The following is a 17,247-nucleotide window of genomic DNA, read 5'->3' as shown; positions in this document are numbered from 1 at the left end:
TAATACTTTTAACTCCCTCAAAACAACTAATAGCATACTGTTGGCTGGAAGCCTTACTGATAACGTAGTCAATTAACACGTATTTTGTATGTTGTATGTATTATATACTGTATTCTTACAACAGAGTAAGTTAGAGAAGAAGTACTATTAAGAAAATTGTAAGGAGGAGACAATCTGTGCAGTATTCATTAAAGGGAAGTGGATCATCTTAAAGGTCTTCATCCTTGTTGTCTTCATGTTGCATAGGTTGAGGAAGTAGAGAAAGTGAAGGGGTTGGTCTTGCTGTTTCAGGGGTGGCAGTTCATCTGTGAGTTTTTCACAGATCTCCAGGAATTTTCCTATATGTTTATTGAAAAAATTGCGTGTAAGTGGATCCTGTGTTGTCAGCTGTATAATGATGACATTAATATTTACTGAGCATTTTCTTGTGCTCAGTACTGTGCTCATCTTTGTAGCTATTACCTCCTGTAATCTTTAATTAACATTGTAAAAGGCAGATGATGATGTGATCCACATTTTACAGAGAGGAAACCGAGGCTTGGGAGGGAACAGGGCCAGGATAGTAGCAAGTAATTGGCAGAGCTAGAATTCAAACCAGACACCCAAATGCTATGTTTCTCTTTGTCCCTTTCCCTCCACCCTCAGCTTCAGTCTGTCTAGGAACAGTTGATTTTAAGCAGGACAGCTTTGTTTTAAAAGCCTAGAGGCTTCTGCTTGGCTGGCCAGCCCACCTCCTCGTCTTTTTTTCTCACGGTACTGACTCCCCTCCTCTCCAGAGTGCCTACTCCTCACCACTAAGGGAAGAGGAACAAATGTCACCTCTGTTCTGTCCTCTTCCCCGTCTGCGGACACTGCCCCTGTTCCCCTCAGGCAGGCCATGATCAAATAAGAGCCACTTATTTCTGATCAGTTACACTTCAGTGGATGTGAGTCCATCACTCATCTCTTTAACCAGGTTTTGCATTTGAGCTTTTCTTTTCTTTTTCCTTTTTTTTTTTTTTAGATGGAGTCCTACTCTGTCGCCCAGGCTGGAGTGCAGTGGCACAGTCTAGAGTCACTGCAACCTCCACCTCCCTGGTTCAAGCAATTCCCCTGCCACAGGCTCCCAAGTAGCTGGGATTACAGGTGCCCGCCACCATGCCTGGCTAATTTTTTTGTATTTTTAGTAGAGACGGGGTTTCACCATGTTGGCCAGACTGGTCTCGAACTCCTGACCTCAGGCAATCCGCCTGCCTCGGCCTCCCAAACTGCTGGGATTACAGGCATGAGCCACTGCGCTCAGCCACATTTGAGCTTTTCTCTGTAACTGTGGAATGAGAGACTTTGTCCCTGGTAGATGGTGAGGTGTTCAAGTTCAGAGACAAGTTCTTAGTCATCACATATCTTTGGAACCCTGCCTGGGGACCAGCCTACTGTCGATATTAATGTTTATGGGACAGAATTCAGTGGAATCCAACATTAGCGTTAGGTGAAGGAGAGTTGTGGGATTTCTTTTATTGGGTAGCCTCCTACCCAATAAAAGATTTCTTTGTTTATTACAAGCAAATAAACTTGTAAAAGAAGATGTCTGTCTGTTGGTATATTGATTCTATAGTTGAGAATTGTCAACATGGTGGGCTTCCATCCCAGTAACATATCAACTGGCCTCTAAAGTGTAATTATGTTTAATCCCTATCCGTACTCTCCAGAATGGTTCCATTCTGGAGGATGTTTCGAGTTCAGAGCGGTGTTATGGAGGCCCCTCTATCACTCTTGGTCCCTAGACGGCAGAGTTGGCTGTACTCTACAGGCTCCTCCCTGCCCCTTTTTTTTATGTCTCTGCAATATGCCTTTTTATGTCTCTGCAATATGCCTCCATATTGCGCCCATGGAGGGCAAGAGCTCTTACAGTTGCTTCACAACAGAAATGGGCTGCTTGGTGTGTAGCCGGTGTGCAGTATTGCAAGCGAGGAAAGGCCCAGAGGTCTGGGCGCCTGGGAGCTCACCCCCCTGATCTGTGGCTGGGCTGCTTGAGGTAAGAGAATTTGGGCTCCATGAAGCTGTACGTCAGTACACACTTTTTCTAGACAGAATTTTCAGTAGTGTCTTGTCTCTTCTGTGCCAAGCATTGGTGGAGGTGGTTTTGCAACAAAACCACCTCAAAATCGTTCAGCAGACGCCTAAACTCGTTCAGCAGAATCAACACTTACCCTGTTTTGCACATCCAGAGATTGAAGGTTAACCAACTGCGCAGAGTTAAACAGTTAATTGGTATTTGACTCTAAATCTGTTTATTTCCATAGTCTGGGCTGTTTTCCAAGTGTGCTTTCTCTGTCAAAATGGAGGCCTCACTTTTAATATAGCATATTAATAAGGTATTACTAATCAGTGTTTTAATAAATTGTTATACTTAAAAGTTTTTTTTTTCTCAGTGTGCAGGATCAAGATAAAAAACTTCAGGACTTGTGGAGAACATGTCAGAAGTTGCCACCACAAAATTTTGTTAACTTTAGGTATGTATGATTGAGCTACAATGACTCTGGAGTAAAGATAGGTTTAATGTCCAGCAGAGAAGTCATTTAATTCAGGCATACTTGGCACATTAAAAAACGACAACAACAAAAAACACATCACTTTGGAGGGTAACTTGGGGCTGCTGGGAATGGGATTTCATGTATGTTATGATGAATTTGAAGCATCAGTATCATGCCTGACATTAATACATAAGTTGGCTTATTTTCCCACTACAGCTATTAGCAATAAATTTCTTGTGAAAAGTTTGAGTGACCGTATGTTGGGTTTGGAGTCCAAATCGTCCAGTATGTTAAAGGCAAAATTAATCAATAGTTGTACATTCTGTAATGTCTTTTATATATACTACTTAATTTATTTTAAAGTATAAAGTCATCTTACTAAATAAAATTTCAAGGAATGGAGATTATATATTACTTTGTGGAATAACTGTGGTTTTAAGAAAATTTACCATGGGACAAAACTTCCGTAATATAACTTCTGTTTTCCTTTTGACTTCATATGTAACTTAGAACAAGTATAGAGAAAAGGAAAAAGTGGCCCCTAGGAATAAAGTCACTCAAAACCAAACAAGGAAAGTTTTCTGGGAGGACTTTCTAGAAAATCTAGAAAATTTTCTTTGTTTGGTTTTGAGTGACATTAAGTGATCAACCAAAATACTTTACAGGTGATATGTCTCGAATGTTACTTGTCCTTAAATTTAGCCTTGGGCTTTGCCACTAAGCTAAGCTACATACTCCCTTTTAAATATTCCCTTTGATTAATTTAACTCACCCAGCTTGGAATTACAGATCCTCTTCCTCTATTCAGTGTATATGGTGAGAACTCAGTACTTCTTAGTATGTTGGGAGTTTGGCTCTTTATTTTGTTAATTTTACTCTGTAATTGTTACTAATTGATTTTTGAATAAGGAGCACATTCCCTTGGTTCAAAATTCAAAATTCAAAAGGTATGCAATGAAAAATCTCTCTCCTGTTCCCATACCCCAGCCCCCCAGTTCCTCTCCTGAGATGCATCCGTTTAGTTTAGTTTCTTATATATCCTCTCAGCAAGAATTGATGTAGACGTAAGCAAATACATTCATGTGTACATACTTGCCTACATATTTTTTCTCTCACACCCCCTTCTTTAAAAAGCTAAATGGTAGGGTATATTGTATACCTCATTCTCCCCCTCACCTTTTTTGCTTGACATCTTAAGATACTCGCTTAATACATCTTGGAGATTTTTCCTTCTCAGTACATTGTGTAATGATGGTTGCATAATCCTCCACTGTATGGATATACTGTGATTTATTTAACCAACTCCCTGTTGATAGTCAGGTTGTTCTTAAGTTTTTGCCTTTATACGACTGTACTTATACATAAGCTATGTATATATGATAAATTGGATATTTTTATAATTCCAACATAAAGTATTTTCAAATACAGTTTCCTTTAAGCAATATAACTGTTTTTGTATTAAAAAATATTGAACTCACTATTAACACATTATAACTTATAATAGGGCTAGAATAGATAGGACATAGAGGAGAAATTGATTAGAAATATATAGCCAATAGAGGTTCAAATTGCTGAGATTTATACTTAACCTATTTTCTTCTTCCAAGCCCTAATTAGTCTGTTATCTGAAGCAAAGAACACAAGAACTGTATAAAATGCTTCACCTGAGCCAGATTCTGATTTAGGAACTCTCTGCAGTTAGCACCTGAGCAACCTGGGATTGTGCACCTGGGCAGGAAGAGAATATTCCAGCAGCTATTTCAGAGGAGAAACCCTCCCCTTCTCTTTTGACCCCTAGATATTTGATCAAGTTCCTTGCAAAGCTTGCCCAGACCAGCGACGTGAATAAAATGACTCCCAGCAACATTGCGATTGTGTTAGGCCCTAACTTATTATGGGCCAAAAATGAAGGGTAAGTCATCTTCCTCTGTATCACATCCTTTGAATTTCTTCTTTCCCACCTGTCGGGATGCATAGAAATGTAACTTGGGTTACACATTCTAGTTTAAGATCAATTCGAGGTGTTCTGAAATTGGTTTTCTCATTCAGCCTATAATATTCTTGGAACACAGCTGTGAGCTGGGTGCTGTTCCAGCTGATGGTGACACAAAGATGTGTGAGACACTGTCCCAGTTCTCAAAATGCCCCTGCTCTTAGGCAGTTAGATAGCTCAGTGGCTACAGTACAGTGATAAGAAAAATCCACATATCCGTGTGTGTGTATATGATATTGTAGGAGGGGTAGCACTTTACTTCCACCCTCTTAGGGTATCTGGCTGGACCTGAGAACTAAATGGACGGAAGACAGGTTAACAGGAGAAAGCATACAGATTTTTACATTTTAATGCACAGCAGAGAAGTCATTTAATTCACGCCTACTTAGCACATTAATAAAAAAAGCACATCACTTTGGAGAGTAACTTGGGACTACTGGGAATGGGATTTCACATATATATATATTTTTTATTATTATTATACTTTAAGTTCTAGGGTACATGTGCATAACGTGCAGGTTTGTTACATATGTATACTTGTGCCACGTTGGTGTGCTGCACCCATCAACTCGTCAGCACCCATCAACTCGTCATTTACATCAGGTATAACTCCCAATGCAATCCCTCCCCCTTCCCCCCGGGATTTCATGTATATTATGATGACTTAGAAACATCAGTGTCATGTCTGACATTGGAGTTCCCATAGGAAAATGAAGATCCAGAGAAGCAGTTAAGAGCTGAATGCTTATATTTGAAGTTGGACGAAAAGTGAATTGTGAAAACATGACCAGACAAAGGAGTGTGGGCTAGGGCAGTTAGTTGTGGAGAAGTGACTAGGAAGATAAGGATTCGTTCAGCAAGGTTTGTTTATGGAGGTTTCCCTCAGCCTTGCCTTCCCATCCCTGGTGTTAGGAATATTTCTTTCCTCCTGGTATATATAGGGAGGGCATCCTTCACATGGGAGTTTATCTCCTGCTTTCAGGATGAAAAAGGAAGGTCGGAGCACTCTTCCTGCATGTGATGATTTTCAAGTATCTTTAACTCAAAATAATCCTATGCCTAAGGGGCATATTTTGGGATGGCATATTCTGCCCCCTTTATCAAGTATGACGGCAACAGAGGTAAAGAAACATAATTCAGGCTGAGGAGTCAGGGAAAGCTCTGGCTAGGGAATGGCACTGGAGCTGTACTTTGATGAGTTAATAAGTTTCCTACAGCCAGGACCTGGATGGACCAAGACACTATTGAAAGGGTCTGGTTCCCATCGTTTACGGGTGTGTCACATGGCCTCGTGAATCTTGAAGACAAAGAACATGAGGCTGTGACTGGGAAGGCCAGAGCCTGCAAGATCCTCACACATCCTGCTGAGGTGTCTGGGACTTATTTTCTGGCTGGCGGGGAGTCATTCATTAAGGTTCCTAAGCAGAAGAATGTCTTGATTAAGTTGCACTTAGATAACTTTATTGGCATTGCGAAATGTAGATTGAATAGAGGAGGGGTCGGGGGATCCGCTAGAAAGCTTCTGGGAAATTGCCACTCTGTTGGTGGCATTGTGATGATCTCATTTAGTAATCAGAAGTAACCTTTTGAATAGAGGACGTAAGAGAGAAATTGATTAGAAATATATAGCAAATTGAGGTTGAATCATTGACATTTGTACTGTCGCCCTTGTGTTTGCAGATGAGGACACTGACTCTTAGAAAGAACAAGTAATTTGCTTAAGATCACACACGGGGAACTGGTGTGTCCAGGTTCTGGGTACAGAGCCTGTATCCTTATTAACCCTTATTAGCTTTCCAGTACTCTTCTAAAAGAAAAGTGGGAAAGGACGTGAGAGGACAGTTCCACCCTAATCCAGCAGGGTTCTAAGGCACACAGACTGATCAGACTCCGTGTGGGAGGAAGGCTGGGAAGGATCATTTACAGGCAGAGCTTCAATTTTAAACTGGAATTTGAAAGGAGCGAGAAATTTTACTTGGTCGGAAAGTGGGTGAAAATGTTCTGGTGGGAAGAGAGGTCAGAGTGATAGAGGAGAGGTTTGAGGCAGTCAGACCTGGGATCGAGCTTGGGAACCCAATGTCCTCATGTAGGCCTCATAATAGGTTCTTGTAAAAATTAAGCAAGATGAAGAATCTGAAGCCTGGTAGGTGGCCAGAAAGTGTCAGGCCTTTTGCAGGTGGTTTGCTTTTGTGGTGTTCTGACTCCCAACTGAAACAGGAACTTGACAGCAGTGATAGTAACTCTTACTTATTTTTTTCTCCTTCCTCCTTTCCTTTCCTTTCCTTTTTCTTTTCCTTTTTCCTTTCCTTTCCTTTTTCCTTTCCTTTCCTTTCCTTTCTTCTTTTTTTTTTTTTTTTGAGACAAGGTCTCACTCTGTTCTCCAGGCTGGAGTGCAGTGGCGTGATCATGGCTCACTGCAGCCTCAACCTCCTGGGCTCAGGTGATCCTCCCACCTTAGCCTCTCCAGTAGCTGGGAGTACAGATGCGCACCGCCACACCTGGCCAATTTTTGCAGAGACAGGGTTTCACTATGTTGCCCAGGCTGGTCTTGAACTCCTGGCCTAACTGCCTCAGCCTGCCAAAGGACTGGGATTACAGGTGTGAGCCACTGCATCTGGCCTACTTATTTTCTTCTTTGTGAGCCTTGGCATCCGACAGTGTTAACATCTGAACACTCATCTTGAGACTAGTCCACATATATGGCGACCTTAAGTGTGAGTGGGAGGCTCAGGTTTCAACATAATAAAAGGCACACTGTAACAATGCATGTTCTTGGTGACATCATGAGCAAAATTGCTTTTTAGTGATCTTTTAGTCTTAGAACATAGCTACCACCCATGTGATGCTGTTCCAGTGGGAAAGTGCAACCCTCATTCCAGACCAGTTCCAGACCAGTTTAAAACCGGCATATGACACAGCATTGGTGACTGACTGGTTTCACTGCCCCCCAGGATCTGTGTGTAGCAGACACTGTGGTTGTTATCACAGTGCAGACGAAGGAGCAGCCAAGCCAGAGTCATTTTTTCCTGGGTGATCACAGCCACGTTCGTAGACCAGGACCATGTGAATTTGATTTTGTTTTTTGTTTTTTTTGTTTTGTTTTGTTTTGTTTGAGACAGAGTTTCACTCTGTCACCAGGCTGGAGTGCAGTGGCGTGATCTCGGCTCACTGCAACCTCCACCTTCTGGATTCAAGTGATTCTCCTGCCTCAGCCTCCCAAGTAGCTGGGACTACAGGCATGCACCACCACGCCCGGCTAATTTTTGTGTTTTTGGTAGAGATGGAGGTTTCACCATGTTGGCCAGGATGATCTCAATCTCTTGACCTTGTGATCCGTCTGCCTCAGCCTCCTAAAGTGCTGGGATTACAGGTGTGAACCTCCGCACCCAGCCAGTGAATTTGATTTTTGCATCTTTTAAATATTTTATCCTTTAAAAATAATTGAATTGCCCTGACACAACCAGCAGAAATTAGATGCTGCCTACGGGAAGTATTTTAATTTTGTGAACTTCTTTGCAGAACACTTGCTGAAATGGCAGCAGCCACATCCGTCCATGTGGTTGCAGTGATTGAACCCATCATTCAGCATGCCGACTGGTTCTTCCCTGAAGGTAATTCTCATTTCGGTTTCATTGACAACCAAAGCAATGTGATAATCGTGCAAAAAAGTCTTCTTAAAGAAGAAAATACATCTGTAATCCTTCTTCATGATTACATAATTGGTTTCACATTTTTCATGTTTCTTTCCAGCCTTTGTTCATTACATTTGTATTTTGACATATGGTAATCATATTGTATTGCCTTTCACTTAGTTTCACTAAAACATAGCCAGTCAGTGTACATTGAATACCCACTAGGTGCCATATGTTTGCTGGTGAAGCATACTGCCTTTCCTGGGGGAACTCTGGCCACTGGAGAAGACAGCCACATGAACAGATAAATTATAACACATGGTAAATTAGAAGATAGGTGGATGGAGAAAGATTTCACAAACTCAGGTGCTGGGAAAGGGAGCCAGAGATTGGTTTTTAGAAGAGGCGATGTTGAATATGCAGGAGTTTTTCACTTGGAAGAGGGCTTTTTGTTTCTCTAGCTAGATTATGGATTTGCCCATAGGTAGGAGATAAAGCAGAAAAGGTTGATCAGGGCCAGTTGGTGAAGGCCTGAGTTGGTTGTATCAGGGAATTAGTATTTCATCCTGTTGGCAATAGATTTTCAAACTAGGTTTGTTGCAGTCCTGGGATCCACAGAGGTTCCCATGGCCCCCTTTGGGGATGCTGGCCAGGCCAGTGTTAGAACTCTGGATCCCCCACACCTACTTCCCCCAGAGCGGCCCTGCTGCCATGTCCCGTGGGGTGCAAGCCCCACGATACCCATCTTTTCTTCACCTCTGTTTTGTCACCATCCAGAGTCACGCCTCATTCTTGTAGGTTGCCCCGGGAAGATGGGATGGATGAATGAATGCTAGCATTCTGCTCAAGATTTCCTTTGAGGAAATGAGTCTTGCAAAAACTGCTAGAGGCAGTATGAACTTGATGTTGCTGTTTTTTGTTTGGTTTTTTTTTTTTTTCCCGCAGTTGCAAGATTTAATAGAGTGAAAACAGAGCTGCCATACAAAGGGAGGGGACCCAAAGAGGGTAGCTGTTGCTGGCTCAAATGCCAGCAATGTTCATATCCTCATCATTGTCCCTCCCACTGTGCTCTCAGACAATAGATGATTGGCTATTTCTTTACCTCCTGTTTTTGCCTAATTAGCAAATTTTAGTGAGCTCTCTTTACTACCTGATTGGTCGGGTGTGAGCTAAGTTGCAAGCCCCATATTTAAAGGTAGATGCGGTCACCTTCCCAGCTAGGCTTAGGGATTCTTAGTCGGCCTAGGAAATCCAGCTAGTCCTCTCTCAGTCCCCCCTCTCAACCGGAAAACCCAAGTGCTGTTGGGGAGGTTGGCTGACGACCACTCTAACTGCTTTCTGCTGAATTGGGGCGTAGTAGGGGGTTGTGCAGTTGAGATTTCCTTGGGAGGGGTGCCTTCGATGTCATTAACTTGATGTTGCCTTGTATTTCTATTTTATATCAAAGTGTAAATATCTTTTTTTTTTTTTGAGACAGTCTTGCTCTGTCACCCAGGCTAGGGTGCAGTGGCAAGATCTCGGCCCACGGCAACCTCTGCCTCCCAAGTTCAAGCAGTTCTCCTGCCTCAGCCTCCTGAGTAGCTGGGATTACAGGCATACATCACCACGCCCAGCTAATTTTTTGTATTTTTAGTAGAGATGGGGTTTCACTTTCTTGGCCAGGCTGGTCTTGAACTCCTGACCTCAGGTGATCTGCCCGCCTCAGCCTCCCAAAGTGCTGGGATTGCAGTCGTGAGCCACCATGCCCAGCTAAATATCTCTTTGAATGATTCAAATAAGTGATCTGTGTTCATCATCCTCTTCTGCATTCTAGATTTGGTTTTTTTTCCACAAAGGAGAAAGCACAAAAGTTGTGTAACTTATACTCTGACCCACACTTCTTCCTCTGTCTTGTCCTCTTACGTTACTTCCCACTGGTTTGATGGACCATTCTTGTGACATGAGTGCCTGGAGCTTCCATTTTGAAATAGTGGGGACTGTGGACTGAAGAATGAGGTCCCCGTTCCAATGAGGGGTGTCCTAGAGCTCCCTCGCCTGCTGTGCTCCGTGTCTCATGCACTTGTTTATTTTTCCTCTTGCAGAGGTGGAATTTAATGTATCGGAAGCATTTGTACCTCTCACCACCCCGAATTCTAATCACTCTTCCCACACTGGAAACGACTCTGACTCGGGGACCCTGGAGAGGAAGCGGCCTGCTAGCATGGCGGTGATGGAAGGAGACTTGATGAAGAAGGAAAGGTATGATTCGACCGTTCACTTCCAAACCAGCAGTAAATATGTTGTTAGACCCATGGTATCTGGTATCGCTCAGTGGACTTGGGATTTGAGAGTGGTCCCCATCCACCTGTGGCTGATGGCATCCAGATAGTTTCTGTAATTCTGCTGTAGGTCATTCTAAGCACTGATCTCCCCGTAAAGTCAGTGTATAAAGCTTGTCAGTTAACCTTTCTTCCACGTGTATTCCAGCTTAACTTGGTGGTGTGCTTGGTAAACCCTGCAGTGGAACGGCATAATACACATGTTAAAATTGACCTAAATGTACTTGAGTGGGGGGAAATAGAAAGGGAAGTAAATTTGATAGTGTCGACTTTTGTCCAGAATTGAGTGTGAGAACACCCACCTGGCACAGTGAGTTGAGTGATTTGGTATTTAAGGAGACATATTTCTGGTATAATAATGGCCCCACATTGGAAGCCAACCACTGAATTTGATGTTCAGTGGGAGAAACCTCAGTATTTGCCACTTCTAGAAGAAAAAAAAATGGCAGTATTGAACTTAGTGAAAAGCAATGTGTCTCTATATACTCTTTTCTATGGGCAATTCATGGGATTTTCAAGGGTAATTAAAACTATTTGTGATTTGTACCTTTGATGCCAACCTGTCCCATGTGTGTGATGAAATGCCACTGTACTCACTAGGAATGCTAACAAGAGGCCTGTTGGAAGTAATATGTTTTTCTTGGTATATGAAACAATATTACTAGATATAGTTTTACATTAAAACAAAGTAACAAGCTCTTATTTTAATTGCTCAATCTTATAGTGAGGTGTGCTGTTTATTTGTTTCTTGTTCTTTGTTTTGCGTTTTTTACCCCTAGCAAAGGAGAATGCATTATTCTGTCCGTATTCTGTCCGTCCAAAATCCACATTTATTCTATGTGACATATTACCTCTCTGAACCCTCATTCGTACATTCAGTAGTATTTCCTGATAACAAACTCGACCCATAACAAAATTAGCTTTCATGTATTTTAAGTTACAGAAAACAGTGTATGAGTCTAGTTAGCACATGGCAGACAATTCTCAGTTACCTGCCTTGTGTATTCTCCCTGCCAGCTGACCCAGTGAGCACAAGCTCAGGAAGCCAGGTATCTTTTTACTTTCTGAACTGAAAGAAAAAGTTGCTAAGTTCATAGATCAATGGGCTTAAGTGAAAAGTCAGCCTGCCTTCCACCCTATCCTCCAGCCACGTCCAGCCACCATTCCCTTCCTCAAAGCAACAGTTTTTTCCAGTCTTGTTGTTTTTTGTTTTTTTGAGACAGGGTTATGTGCCCAGGCTGGAGTGCAGTGGTATGATCATGGCTCACAGCAGCCTTGACCTCCCGGGCTTAAGCAGCTCTCCCACCTCAGCCACTTGACAGGCGCGCACCACCTCACCCAGCTAATTTTCTAAAAAAAGTTTTTTGTAGAGACAGGGCCTCACAATGTTTCCCAGGCTGGTCTTGAATTTCCAAGCTAAAGCGATCCTCCCGCCTTGTCCTCCCAAAGTGCTGGGATTACAGGTGTGAGCCCCCGCGCCCGGCTTTCCCAGCCTTATGTGGCTTTCAGATGTAGTGTTTGCGTACGCACATCGGGTTGTTTCTACATCTCATCTCAGTTAAGAGGCAGTGTGGTGTGACAACCTTATACTACCATGGGTAGCCTTCTGGACTTCACTTCTGTTTCATTCCCCAAAAACAGATTTGAGATGGGAACTAGGAAGTATGGAAATGGGCCAGACGTGGTGACTTATACCTGTAATCCCAGCACTTTGAGAGACCAAAGCAGGAGGATTACTTGAGGCCAGGAGTTTGAGAGCCTGGGCAATGTAGTGAGACCCCGTCTCTTAAAAAAAAAAAATTTTTTTTTTTTTTTTTTTTTTTTTTTTGGCTGGCTGCGGTGGCTCACACCTGTAATCCCAGCACTTTGGGAGGCCGAGGCAGGCAGATCACAAAGTGAGGAGATTGAGACCATGCTGGCTAATGCAGTGAAACCCCATCTCTACTGAAAAATACAAAAAATTAGCCGGGCGTGGTGGTGGGCGCCTGTAGTCCCAGCTACTTGGGAGACTGAGGTAGGAGAATGGCGTGAACCCGGGAGGCGGAGCTTGCAGTGAGCCGAGATCGCGCCACTGCACTCCAACCTGGGTGACAGAGCAAGACTCCGTTTCAAAAAAAAAAAAATTTTTTAATATCCCAGTATGGTGATGTGTGCCAGTAGTCCAAGCTGCTCCAGAGGCTGAGGCTGGAGGATGGTTTGAGCCCAGGAATTTGACACTTTAGTGAGCTATGGTTGCTCCACTGGAGTGCCAGGCACTCCAGCCTGGGTGATGGAGTGAGACCTCGTGTCTAAAGGGGGAAACAAACAGAGGAAGTATGGGGATAAACACAGTAGCATGGTGTCATTCAAGGTGAGGCCTGCCTCTTTGCTTTTAGCTGCTCACACCCAAATTGATCAAAGACTTTGAACAGTACCAGGGTCATTGGCTTTGCTCGGGCTCAAAGCCAAGTGGCGTTGCTTGCCTTGGTATCAGGGGTGGCCATTAGTCTGGTTCTTGCCGCTTCACTGCATGCTGGGCAACTTGGGTGGCTGTCCACATGTGTGGTTTTAACCCATGTGGACCGATGGGCTTCTGTCTCAGTAGTCTGCTCGCATGGTGTGTTGACTGTTTCTTCTCTCTGTGTAGCTTTGGTGTGAAGCTTATGGACTTCCAGGCCCACCGGCGGGGTGGCACTCTAAATAGAAAGCACATATCCCCTGCTTTCCAGCCGCCACTCCCGCCCACAGATGGCAGCACCGTGGCGCCCGCTGGCCCAGAGCCCCCTCCCCAGAGCTCTAGGGCTGAAAGCAGCTCTGGGGGTGGGACTGTCCCCTCCTCTGCGGGCATACTGGAGCAGGGGCCGAGCCCAGGTGACGGCAGGTAAGGAGGCCGACTTCTGCTGGCAGTGGAGGCTGGACCCCCCAACCTACTTGCAGGTGGTGGCCTTTGGGCACGGCATCCACGGCCCAAAGAACTGCTCCAGCACGGAGTGAACAGATTTGCTTTCACTCCTCTGGTTGGCAAAAGACGGAAAAAAAGACTATGAATGGCTGGCTTCTTTTTATGTTTTCCAAAGAAAGCAACATTGGTTTGCGTTCTTTGCCACACTGCTTTGGTGCTGGAAACCGGAAGGCAGTGGGTGTCTCATAGTGTGTTAAGCCTCTGTCACCTGTTTGATGTACACTGTCAGCATTCATGTACTATCTGTTCGTTGTCATCCAGTGTGCTAACCAGGAAGCATTTGAATGTGGCAAGTTAGTTAAATTTTAGTATCCTGGGATTGATTCACTTGTTCATTGATTGATTCAGTCAGACAGATTTACCGAGTCACTGATATGTGCTGGCCACTGTGCTGGGCTCATGAGGTGATTAAGACTTCACTCCACACCCCCAGATTTCAGTCTTGTAGGGCAGTTGATCCATGAGTCCAAGGTGGAAAATAAGATGGTAGCTTTTCTTTTTTCTTTTCTTTTTTTTTCTGAGACTGCGTCTTGCTCTGTTGCCCAGGCTGGAGTGCAATGGCATGATCGTAGCTCACTGCACCCTCCGCCTCCTAGGCCCAAGCAATCCTCCTACCTAAGCCTCCCAAGTAGCTGGGATTACAGGTGCTTGTCACCATGCTCAGCTAATTTTTTTATTTTTTGTAAAGATGGGGTAAACATAGATGCCCTCGGTTGCCCAGGCTGATCTCGAACTCCTGGCCTCAAGTGATCTTCCTGCCTCAGCCTTCGAAAATGGTGGAATTACAGGCGTGAGCCACCATGCCTGGCTGGTAGATATTCTTAAAAGTCTCTTTTAGTTGCTTAACCTTTGGATTAGCCACCTGGAGTGGGCTGCAAATGGATAGCAACTTTTAAGAAAAGGCACCTTGAACTTGAGTTTGTTTTTGTTTTTGTTTTTGTTTTTTTGAGACAGAGTCCCACTCTGTCGCCTAGGCTGGAGTGCAACCAGATCTTGGGTCGCTGCAACCTCCCCCTCCTGGGTTCAAGTGATTCTCTTGCCTCAGCCTCCCAAGTAGCTAGGATTACAGGCACACACCACCATGCCCGGCTAATTTTTTTGTATCTTTAGTAGAGACAGGGTTTCACCATGTTGGTCAGGCTGGTCTCAAACTCCTGACCTCAGGTGATCCACCTGCCTCGGCCTCCCAAAATGCTGGGATTACAGGTGTGAGCCACCGTGCCCGGCCAGAACTTGAGATTTGTATTTAATTGACATTAATTCAGTTCTCCACACTGATCCAGGCAGATAACCACCAGCAGCTACTTCAGGTGGCATCCCTTGTGGTTTGGAACTGACCGCTGCTTAGCTCTGCACACGTGTGCCAAAATTTTTGTTGTCATGTGTTCTACATTGGCCATCCACAACACACTGAATGATCATATATGAAGTAAAATAAATGTGCACAGAACAAGGACAGGCCGTTTATCCACACGTTTATTTCCCACGCAGAGTGATGAATTTGCCTTGGAAGAACTCCTTTCTCATCGTCCTTGGGATGAGCAAGGGAGAGCCTTGTTGTGTGTGAAGCTGCTCATGAGATAGGAATCTTGTTTCACCATTTAAACTGAATGCCGAATGCTCTGTGCATTCCTGAATTCCATTTTCCTCACCTTGGGAAAGTTTACTTTGGCGTTAAAAAAAATTAAGGCTTCAGACTTCACGGGGCTTCCCATGCACGTCATAGGCTCCACGTTAGCTTGTCAATAATTGTGCCCCATGTGTATACTTGTTTTGGTTTAAATTATTTTGTTTGAAGGAAAAAAGTCTAAGCGAATTCACTTATTTTCTTTTTCTTGTTTTTGTTTTTTATTTTTATTTATTTATTTTTTTGAGATGAAGTCTCACTCTGTTGCCCAGGCTGGAAAGCAGTGGTGCAGTCTCAGCTCACTGCAACCTCCGCCTCCTGGGTTCAAATGATTCTTCTGCCTCAGCCTCCGGTGTAGCTGGAATTACAGGCACGAACCACAATGCCCGGCTAATTTTTGTGTTTTCAGTAGAGATGGGGTTTCACCATGTTTGCCAGACTGGTCGCGATCTCCTGACCTCAAGTGATCCACCCACCTTGGCCTCCCAAAGTGCTGGGATTACAGGCGTGAGCTACTGCCCCGGCCTGTTTTTTGTTTTGTTTTTTCTTTTTCAGACAGGGTCTTGCTCTGTCACCCACACTGGAGGGCAGTGGTGTGATCATGGCTCACTACAGCCTTTTAATCTCCCAGGCTCAAGCAATGTTCCCACCTCAGCCTCCCAGCTGGGACTATACTCGTGCACCCCCATGCCCTGCTAATTTTTAAAATTTTTTGTAGAGACAAAGTCTCACTGTGTTCCCCAGGCTGGTCTTGAATCCTGGTCTCAAGCAATCCTCCCTCCTCCGCCTGCCAAAGTGCTGGGATTACAGGCATGAGCCACCACGCCCAGCCAATTTACAAATTTTCATTTCCTTGTGACATTCAATTTGTTTAATCAAGGCTAAATGTGTTAAGACAATAATTAGTCTTAATGCAGAAGGACAAATGGAATGTCAGTCATTTTGCTTTTTTTTTTTTTGAGACAGGATCTCGCTCTGTCCCCTAGGCTGGAGTGCAGTGACATGATCTTGACTCATGGCAACCTCCACCTCCTGGGTTCAAGTGATTCTCCCACCTCAGCCTCCAGAGTAGCTGGGACTACAGGCATGAGCCACCACACCTGGCTAATATTTGCATTTTTAGTAGAGACAGGGTTTCACCATGTTGGCCAGGCTGGTCTCGAACTCCTGACCTCAAGTGATCCACCCACCTCAGCCTCCCAAAGTGCTGGCATTATAGGTATGAGTCACTGTGCCTGGCCTGCTCTTTGTTTTTTTATACTGTATTCTGTAGGTATTTTAATGTACATTGCACTAATGTTATTCACTCTTTGGTGACCTTGACAAAATGGAGCTTTAATGTTTAGTATAAAAAGTTCTGGGCCAGGAAACAGGAAGCGTGAGTTCTGATCTCTATCCTGCTGCTACCAACTCTGGACTTCGAGTAGTCATTTAGCCTCCGAGTTCTCCTTCAGTTCAAGTTATTGATAATAATCAAGCCTTTTATCATTTAGAGTCTTATTTTACCGTGGCTTTTGCTTAGTTTTGTATAGTATATATGTCAGCATCTAAAAGCCCGTTCGTGATTGTACTAGTACTGCCCAATTTAAGTCCAAACACAGTAGAGCTGAAAACTCCGCATTGGTTGCTTTGAAATGATCTCTCTCATGATACTGGAGTGGCAGAGTCGTTGGAGTCCAGTCTGATGCAATGAATCTCATAAAATAAATAGTCCTATAGTCCCAGCTACTCAGGATGCTGAGGCAGGAGGATTGCTTGAGTCCGGAAATTTGAGACCAACCTGGGCAACATAGCAAGATCCCATCTGTTAAAAAAAAATGACACCAAGTATACGTTAGCTCTTTATATGGCACCAAGTAAACACTAGCTTTATAAGCCCAGTGCGAGCTAGTTAGAATTTCAGATCCTTGTCCTTCCTGCCGAAGTGAAAACTCTGCTTGGAATCTTGTGTTTTATGTGCAGTATGTTCAGATTTTCTAGCTGGGATTGTCTGACGTCTAACTGGACTTTTACTCCTCTTAGTCCTCCCAAACCCAAGGACCCTGTGTCTGCAGCTGCGCCAGCACCAGGGAGAAACAACAGTCAGATAGCCTCTGGCCAAAACCAGGCCCAGGCAGCTGCCAGCTCCCACCAGCTCTCCCTGGGCCCACCTCACAGTGCTGCGGGGCCCAGCCCGCATACTCTGCGCCGAGGTAAGCAGCCACCCTCCTCCTTGTCCTCAGG

General features: G+C 44.1%; 1 protein-coding gene across 5 annotated transcripts in view; it reads left to right on the top strand.

Moving 5' to 3' along the window:
- ARHGAP17 (Rho GTPase activating protein 17) overlaps nucleotides 1-17,247 on the top strand; it is a 98,314-nt gene that overhangs the window by 64,507 nt on the left and 16,560 nt on the right. For 4 of the 5 annotated variants that reach the window (XM_030925140.1, XM_030925141.1, XM_030925143.1 and 1 more), the window contains exons 13-18: nucleotides 2,412-2,492; nucleotides 4,312-4,425; nucleotides 8,026-8,117; nucleotides 10,220-10,376; nucleotides 13,083-13,316; nucleotides 17,047-17,216. In XM_030925140.1, the coding sequence (XP_030781000.1) occupies nucleotides 2,412-2,492; nucleotides 4,312-4,425; nucleotides 8,026-8,117; nucleotides 10,220-10,376; nucleotides 13,083-13,316; nucleotides 17,047-17,216 (848 nt within the window). The remainder of the gene's footprint in view (nucleotides 1-2,411; nucleotides 2,493-4,311; nucleotides 4,426-8,025; nucleotides 8,118-10,219; nucleotides 10,377-13,082; nucleotides 13,317-17,046; nucleotides 17,217-17,247) is intronic. The other variant, XM_030925144.1, reaches the window with a different exon arrangement.

The sequence above is a fragment of the Rhinopithecus roxellana genome, chromosome 20 (genome assembly GCF_007565055.1).
Source record: "Rhinopithecus roxellana isolate Shanxi Qingling chromosome 20, ASM756505v1, whole genome shotgun sequence".
NCBI classification, from domain to species: Eukaryota; Metazoa; Chordata; class Mammalia; order Primates; family Cercopithecidae; genus Rhinopithecus; species Rhinopithecus roxellana.
Note: the sequence above shows the minus strand (reverse complement) of the source record. Positions and strands in the feature narration are given on the sequence as shown.